This window comes from Elephantulus edwardii, unplaced genomic scaffold (assembly GCF_000299155.1).
Source record: "Elephantulus edwardii isolate Elephantulus edwardi_28Jun2011 unplaced genomic scaffold, EleEdw1.0 scaffold00328, whole genome shotgun sequence".
In the NCBI taxonomy this organism is placed as follows: domain Eukaryota; kingdom Metazoa; phylum Chordata; class Mammalia; order Macroscelidea; family Macroscelididae; genus Elephantulus; species Elephantulus edwardii.
Genome location: NW_006400078.1, coordinates 386225 through 394674, shown reverse-complemented (window position 1 = coordinate 394674; position 8450 = coordinate 386225). Strand labels below are relative to the sequence as shown.

The following is an 8450-nucleotide window of genomic DNA, read 5'->3' as shown; positions in this document are numbered from 1 at the left end:
TGGAGCGCCTGATACCCCCTACTAGCATTCCAGAACCCCCAAAGCACAAAAGTTACCCCACTCCCAGTGGCTGGCAGCCCCCCAAAGGTAAGCTGGGGGATTGGCATGACTAGACAGCTGGGAGAAGGGCCTGTATTGCACATCCCCTAGGGTCCATCTCTCTCCTACCTGAGAGTAGGCTAGGAGTGGAGCCTTCTCTCCCTGGTGCCCCTCCCTACCGTTGGGACAGGGACCTCTCCAGATGGGAAGTGAAGTGAAGCGCACTGAGAGGACTTAAGATCCTAGGTCCCCAAGCTTCGGTGGGCCACGGACTAGAATGAAGAGCACAAGCTTGGTAGTTAGGCAGTTCTGGGTTTCACTGCTGGTCTGATGTGCCTTGACTAGCCCCTTGTTTCTCTAAGCCTGCCTTTTAGCAGAATGCTGATATCTGTTTGCACACGCTGCACACACTAAGTGTTCGGTGCTTGTAAATGGTTGATTTTAACGTCTCCAGCCTGTTGGTGGAAAAGGGCAAAGATTCGCCCCAGGAAGAAACCCAGAGGCCATGGCCCTGGCTTCATATCTCATGCATACCATAAGCTTCTAGACAGGGTGGGGCTTGAATTCTAAGCTGCTTGTGGGGTGAGGCTTGTATTTTTCTCTAATCCTCTTTCCTTAATAAGTACTTCAACACAAAATCAAGTTAATCATAAGGGAAAGACATTTTGTATGATAAACCTTGAACTCCACAGAATGGGATATTTATGTCACCTTTCTAATATCATAACTCTAAGGTATCGATTTTTATGCTATCATTCTTGGTCACTGTCCAACTTGCAGATGCATAGGAAGCAATTGAAAAGACTATGGCTTGGATCAGGTGCAGCTTAGTCTTTAAACTGACATCATTGCTCCTTAGCACTTTGAAGAGGTCCTTGACAGATTTTCTAGTGCAACAGTCTTTTAATTTCTTGACTTCTGGTACTAAAGGTGTTGATTGTGGATCAGACAATAGCTCACAATTATGGGAGCTCATTAGCAAAGTAACAAGTCACAGTTCAGGTTGGAAACACCCAAGATCCACCTCTTCAATCAGGACAGCCTCTTCTCAGTCTCTTCTCTGTTTCCCTGCCTTTGGGATCTTCCGCTCACTCAGGCAATTGTTGCAAAGTCCTCTATGTTCTTTCACTTATGTGCCACCCCCACACCACCAGGAAGTTTGGCCCCAAGACTGAGGGGGCCAGCAGACACAGGTCAGCTCCCTCTCACATCAGGCCCCGGTTCTCTGCTATTGTTGTATCTTTTATTTTTTCCCCCCATTTTTATTAATTTAAATTAACATTTACAGAGATTTTGGCTTTCCATTTCATTCATTGTTGCACTTTTCTCCCTACCCACCCCTCCCCTCCAGTACAGGCTTCTCTTTGAAAAGTAAAAGAAAGGGGAGCTCTGGTGGCCTAGTGGTAAGGAGCTGCAACTACAATCCCAGAGGCACACGGTTCAAATCCACCAGATGCTCTGCCGGGGAAGGAGGGACAATCTCCTCCTGTACCAGTCAGATCTGATTTGATGGTATACATACACACACACAAATAATAAAATAAAAAAAATAAAAAAAAACGAAGGGAAAAAACCCACACGTTTCTTGACCACATACAAATAAATACAAAACTCATTGCCATCCAGTGAAAACTGACTCATTGTGGGTCCTCCCATGGGTTTCTGTCCATCACACTGGAGATTATCCAGCATTCTGCAGTCAGGGGTGAATTCGGAGTTGTGGCTTATGGGTTAGCAGTGTGACCACGTAGGAAAACCACCTATGTAAGTAAGGTCAGGTGGAGCACCTGATCCAGCTTGGATGTGCCAGGGTATCTCCCGTCTTCAGCAAAAACTGACATTCAACAAATAATGTGAACTGGTTTGATTTTCAACTGTAAATCCTCTTTTGTCTCTTCATGAAATAGCACAGTTATCCACCCAGCTCCGTTTATTAAGTGCACATTTTTCAGGGGAAAATTAAATAGGTCCTGTCCTCAAGGAGCTTCCAGGGCCTAGTGTAAAAGCAAACCCTAATTCCTCTTCACACCCAATCTCATTAGTTTTGTCTCCAAAATAATGTCTTAATGTCATTATATCTAACACCACTTTTTCTTTTTTTTTTACACATCCAAATACAGCCTTTATTTATAATACACTAGAAACACTAAAACACTTCTACTCAATCTATTGGATTACTTGATAGAATTTTATTACAATTACCTTTATGTTTTAGTAAGTAGAAGGCTTACCTATCTGGTGAGTCTTTAGAACTAACTGCCCAACAAACATTATTCTTATGAAAGTTTAAACAAGTTTCAAATATTTAAAAAAACCCCATGGTATTAGGCATTTTTAACAGCTATTCCCTATAAATAATTAATTCTTAACCCAATACTATGTTTCACTAATCCTATACACAGCAACTGTTTTACTTTCTAAAAAAGCTATTTGATTGTTAGTACTTGACTTTGTAAAGAGCTTTGTAACACTGTGGCAACAGTTAATGCCCAAGTTACTAACATTTGGTCCTGTTCATTGTTAGATTTGGGCTTCATATGCATTAGTCAGTCCTCACAACTTTATTACCATATAATAAATATGGCTGCCCCGGTGAAACTTTATAGTTGTTCTAGAGTAGGGAAGAATTGAAAATGGCTGATTAGAAAAGACTTCTGTAACATATGACCTTGGCAAGCTTAATGCCTAACTGGCCCTACCTATTGTTAACTGTCTTCATTTCACAGAAAAGGGGGGAGGTGTGCCAAAAATTTAGAACAATTTCTTCCCCACAATTCTTAACATTTCTATTATTTTTGTCACCAAATTTACTTTACATAAATCCGTATTTCTGACATTAAGTATTCACTTCTACTCATTTGTTAAAGCCTTTGAAACTTAAGCAGAAATCTTCCCCTGTATTAATCTATACTGTAAGTTTCCACGTCTTAGATTATTTTTGTTGATATTATAATAAATACCAAACCTTTTAAAAAATTAGATCATTTTGCTGTGATTTCATTGACTGAGTTTCACGTTCCTTACATAGAAACCTACCACAAAATAGAGATTAAGTGGTCAATTTAGTAAATACTACCCCACACAATTGGAAGCAGGAGTGGCATCATGCCTCTAAAAACTCTATGAACTTTGATAAATGTCAGTAGTGTACCAGTGCAGCATATTACACCCTCATACAAGCTCTAATAGTGCAGATCATAACATGCACAGGCAGGTCAGCAAGACAGAGCAGGTCACCCCAGCTTCTTACCTGCGCTTAGAACTAAGGCCACTGCACCTCTGCAGACGCTTTGTTAATTAACTCTTTCGGAACCCAAGGTCTGCCCAGACCTACTCTTGCTGTCCGCATGAACCAGGTCCCCAAATCTGCCACAAAATAGGCACGGATGCTCCCGTCCTACAGACAGAAAGACAGTCCTAACACCACTTTTTCAATTGCTTCTTCTGCATCTGAAATTTGGACAATAAAGGAAGACCAAAGCCTTTGAATTGGTGTTGGAAGAGTACTAAATGTCCAGTGGGCCGTCAAAACAAATCTGTCTCAGAGGAAGAAAAGACAGGGTGCTGTTTAGAGGTGAGGATGGCAGTGGCTAACTTGGGTCTCACACATTTTGGGCATGGAAGGGTCTAGTCCCTGGGAAAAAGTCATCACGCTAGGAAAGGCAAGAGTCAATGTGATGATGACCCTTAAGGAAATAAGGTTTAAAACGGTGGCTCCAACAATGGGCTTGAACCTGGCAGAAATCATGAGGTTGTTGCAGGACAGGATAAGGATAGGTGGTAATCAACGCTTGCCCAAACCTGGACCAACATCTTACCTGTTCTTTCTTTCAAGCCCTCCAGAAAAATCACAGAAAATAGATCACAAGTCGAAATGGTCCCTTCCATTGTACTGTGAATTGCTCCCTGCCCAAGGCCCTGCAGAGGTAGCCACCGACAGACTGCACACCTGCCCGATCTTACCGCCTGATTTGCTCACACTCTTCACTTTCTAGTAATGTTTAATTTTGTCCCTTTTCTTCTAAAAACCCCAAACTTCTAGAAGTCACATCTTTTTTTCATTTTGCAGTCACCAAAGACAAAAATGGAGCGAGCTCTGGCTGTAGACTTGTGCTGACACTACACAGCGCAGCTCTCGGGGTGACTCCAGCGACGTGGGAGGATGGGAAGTCTTGTGCTGCAACCAATTTGACAGCAGTGAAGACAACAATGGCTCATATTTGCATTGACTGCTAGAGTTTGTAACCTTTCATTCTCTTCACAACTTTGAGAAGATTAAAAAGTCACACATCTAATCAGGATGGAGCTTTCCAAAGATGTACAGAGTAGGTTCCTTCTGGGTTATACTAATCCACAGCTCAACCCAGATCAATTTCCTACCCTGCGGCATACCTCTTCAGGTATAGAATAATGTTTAAATAATATCTTCAGTTAAAAGAAACCCCAGTATCTGGGAAGATGACTGTTTAATATACAATCTTGAGTGTCCCCAATCTACATTTGAAAGCTGACAACTTCCAACGATTACTGATTCTTACAGAATAATCTTCCGCAAGAGCAGAGATGTCTGCCTTTTCCTAACTCAGTTCCTCCTAGGAACTAAACATGAGACCTACCATCAGCCATAGAAGGCCTATCCCCTGAGGCCCCTGCAAATGACGATGAAACAAGGAATTGACTGCATTAAGTGGCTTTATTAAGGGAAGGCAGGGTTACAAAGGACTTAAGAGTTGGCATTGGGTCCCTTCTTCTTGCCAAAAGTAGGCACAACATTGACAAAACGTCTGTTGTACTGCATGCGCCGCTTAGCTCGGCCAGTCTTCTTCTTCTTCTTCTCCTGTTTGGCCACCTTAAAAAAAAAACAAAATCAAAATAAGAAAGTTGATTAGATCTAAGCTGTTATCTGTGGCAGGCACTACCTCCTCATTCTCATCTTCAGGGAGAAAAAAAAAAGGCAAAAATAAAGGACCTTGGTTTAGCTGTGACATAAACAAGGATCAAGGGACACCACTTACTCACCTTGGGAGTCTGACCTCTCACTTTGCCAGCACGAGCCAAGGAACCATGGACTTTACCTGTTATGGAAATCAAAGGCAGACATTAGATGACCGAGAACCCACCACCCTCAACTCAAGCCCTTCCAACAGGAAGGGGAAAGTCTGTGTGGAGGTCTGCCCTATGACAACACGATGGTGGTGCACACTCTAGGATTTCACTTAGGGATTTTTGATCTACCAGCTGCCCCACAGTAGAAAGAGGGCTTCCTCCCATAGTAAGACCTGGTGGAGCACTGTTTTAAGTTGGCATCAACAAGGTGGCGGATGGTTTTAAGCAGTAACTGGAGTGGTTCGAATCCTCCGGATGCGCAGTGGGAGGAGGAGGGATAATCTCCTCCTGTACCAGTCAGATCTCATTTGATGAAACACAAAAACCAAGAGCTGGAAAATGTCCCATCTCTCTGCCCTGTTGATTTTGGCAAGAAAATGGGAACCAAAAAGTTCCTGACAAGTACATGCCTTAAAACTACACTCTGGTTCTCTCTCCTTTTCCGACCGCGTGCTGCAAGGTCTGGATTCACCCCTGTTTTTCCAGGTTTCTCTCCCCTTTCCTCTCCCTTGTTTTTCACTTTACTTGCACAGCGCACCTTTCACTAGATATGCTTCTGCCTTAATTGCCTTGATAATCTTTCTCACTTGTAACCCAAAAAAACACTACTCTGGCGTTAGCTTCCCACGAACCCTTAGGAATTCCACCTGGGAGAAGCAAACAGGAAGAACCACCCCAAATGACATCTTTTTTTTTTTTTTTAATTATTTTTGTGTGGGTGTACCGTCAAATCAGATCTGACTGGTACAGGAGGAGACTGCCCCTCCTTCCCCGGCAGAGCATCTGGTGGATTTGAACCGTGCACCTCTGGGACCCAAATGACATCTTAAAGCAAGGTATGATCCCCAAAAATACATTAAGCTACGCTCCACACCCACTGAGAGCTGTTAAGGTAGGTAGTAGGCTACTTCTCTCCCCAGCTCACCTCCAAGCGTACGGCCAACTACTTCCAGAGTGGACAGGGGCTTCACCCCACACTCGGCCAGGATAGCCTCATCTTCCAGGGGAGTGCCTCCCAGGAGTACAACCTGATCTTCAGGGGCGATGCCCTCCAACGACGCTACACGAGCCTGCGGAGATGAACAGGCTGGTGAGTTCCACCCCGTGAGAGATGGGAGTCGGGGGCGCAACCGTACAGAGATCAAAGGACCAAGCTCTTACCTTGATCTGCGCGACCGTCTCCTGGCCGGTCACCTCGAGGGTGTGCACCTCGCGGGCGCGAACAAAAAACTGCATGGCGGCAGCTAAATAATAACAATAATAAAAAAAAAGCCGTGTAAAGAAGAGATGAGAGAAAACTCTGCAGACGAGGGCGGGCCCGGAAATGAGCGGCGGGTCGCGGAGGATCGCGCCGGGACGGAGGGAAGCGGGGCTTTCACGTGGGGAAGGCTGCGGGAGGTGAGACTCGGAGGCAGCTCCACCGTCCGGCTCGTGTTCCTGGGCTTCCCCCGAGCGCGCCGAGCCGCAGCTAACCTGCCACTGAGGCCTCTGGATCTAGCTCTGGCCCAAGTGTTACCTGTAACGCAAGCCAAGCTTCCGATTCCGCGAAGATGGAGCCGAGAAAGAGGAAGAGCCGAGAGGGCGCACGTTGTCACCGTCTCCTTCGTGCAACGTCACCGACGAGCGACAGCGGAGTCCCAACCTATTTCTAAGGCCACGTGAGCCAACCCCGCCCCCTTACGATTTCCGGCTGCGCGCGCAGGAAGGCGCGGGGCCAAGTGGCTGGTGTGCGCGGAAGCCTGGTGCTGGTGACGGGCTGGGATGGCTGCCCCTCTGATCATGTTTGCCTTGCGAAGGTGGAGAGCCGGCGTCCAGCCGGGCCGCGGACTACGGCCCGTGGTGAGAGGCCCAGCCTGGGTGGGAGGCTCACTGTTACTCATTATAACCCTGAGTTATAATCCCGCCTCACGGTCGTCATCAAGTGCCCGGCTGGGGGCACTTGGCTGGAGCACAGGTTTACCCAGGGCAGAGGACGGCAGAGGGGGGCTTGACTTCCATCCAGAGCGTGGAGCCGGAAACCACACTTACGGGCATTCCAGATTAACCAGAATTGCCTAATTTTCAGCGAGGAAACCGTTCCACTGGGTGGGAACTGACTCTAGGTCAGTGTTGACATTTCTGGGAACCCAGAGCTCTTGGCACGCAGGCTCGGACTTCTCTGCTGTCGCTGTGATGATCCTTTGCCCTTTCGCGATTCCGAGTCGCTTATTGGGTGTAGTGTCCAGCAGGGTCTTTGGGCTCAAAAAAATGGGGAACACAGGCTCTGCAGTGTAGCCCTGACACCCACATCAAACCCATTGCCGCGGAGTCGATTCTCATTGAAAGCGACTCTCCTAAGACAACGTCACTGCCCCGCACGGTTCCCACAGCTGTCATCTTTATGGAAACGGGCTGTCGCATCCTTTTTCCCTCCGAGCTGTTGGTGAGTTCAGCCCACTCACCTTTGCTTTAGCAGCCGTGTCCTTACTCCCTCTGCAACGAGAGATCCTTAGCGTGTGGGACCTTCTCAGACTGAGAAACAAACCCTTTGTGGGGGAGTCATTTTAACGCGCAATGACCCTGGAGAAGAGAGCCAGGCAGTGGGGTCCCCAAGGCTGTGCATCGTCCTGGAAGCGAACTGCGCACCTTGCCTCTGCGGGGAAGGAGCGCATGGTCCCCAGAGGAGTGCTTGACCCCTGTGCCACCAGTGTGCCTAGGGAGTGGTAGGTCTTTAGTACCTTAATCTCTCTTGTCTGTAAAAAGGGGAGAAACTTGGTATAAACTTTTCTTAGAGTTTGTGTTCTGTAAATTAAGTGAAAACTGTGCCCTTATTATCAGAACTGCTGTAAATGCCTGGAACCAGATGCTTCACCAGAATGTTGAGAGAAAAACGGGGAAATGCTGAAAAGTGTCATCTAACCAAAGGACTTACAGCTAATTGGCTTTTCCTCTCCTCTGTGAGGCAGGCCCCAGGGTGTCTTCACCTTTGCTCTGTCCCAGCCTGTACTGTGTGCTCTGGTGGACGTCTGTGCTTTCCTCCCTCCATCCTTTTGTTTATGCCTGCAGTAGTTATCTCCTGTTCCCAGTGGCATTGTCTGTGTCGTGTGGTAGGGGATAGCAGATGGGTGAGTCCTGTTGTTATGTGCCGTCCAGTCGCCTGCGACTCATAGCGACCCTATGTACAACAGCCCTAAACTCCGCTCTGTCCTGTGCCAATCGCACCGTCTCTGACACTCCCATCCCAATTATCCCCGTCACTGAACCAATCCACCTTATGGAGGGCCTTCCTCTCCTGTGCTGTCCTTCCACCCTCCCGAGCATGATGT

At 46.8% G+C, this 8450-nt stretch overlaps 2 protein-coding genes across 2 annotated transcripts in view; one reads left to right on the top strand and one right to left on the bottom strand.

Annotated features, from left to right (window-relative positions):
• Positions 1-4762: 4762 nt before the first annotated feature.
• Positions 4763-6381, bottom strand: FAU (Finkel-Biskis-Reilly murine sarcoma virus (FBR-MuSV) ubiquitously expressed). Its single transcript, XM_006901450.1, has 4 exons — positions 6307-6381; positions 6071-6215; positions 5059-5114; positions 4763-4888 (listed from the first exon to the last, which is right to left on the bottom strand). The coding sequence occupies exons 1-4, from the start codon at positions 6379-6381 to the stop codon at positions 4763-4765; spliced, it is 402 nt and encodes a 133-aa protein (XP_006901512.1).
• Positions 6382-6906: 525 nt separating this feature from the next.
• Positions 6907-8450, top strand: part of MRPL49 (mitochondrial ribosomal protein L49) — a 4668-nt gene continuing 3124 nt past the window's right edge. The window contains exon 1 of the mRNA XM_006901525.1: positions 6907-6984. Within this exon, the coding sequence (XP_006901587.1) occupies positions 6907-6984 (78 nt within the window). The remainder of the gene's footprint in view (positions 6985-8450) is intronic.

What these genes read in the sequence shown, in the direction of transcription:
- FAU (XM_006901450.1), bottom strand. Translation starts at nt 6,381, where the DNA reads ATGCAGTTTTTTGTTCGCGCCCGCGAGGTGCACACCCTCGAGGTGACC. An exon ending in AGTTGGCCGTACGCTTGGAG is followed by an intron (nt 5,115 to 6,070) that starts GTGAGCTGGGGA and finishes TTTCCATAACAG; the next exon opens with GTAAAGTCCATGGTTCCTTG. An exon ending in TGAGAGGTCAGACTCCCAAG is followed by an intron (nt 4,889 to 5,058) that starts GTGAGTAAGTGG and finishes TTTTTTTTTAAG; the next exon opens with GTGGCCAAACAGGAGAAGAA.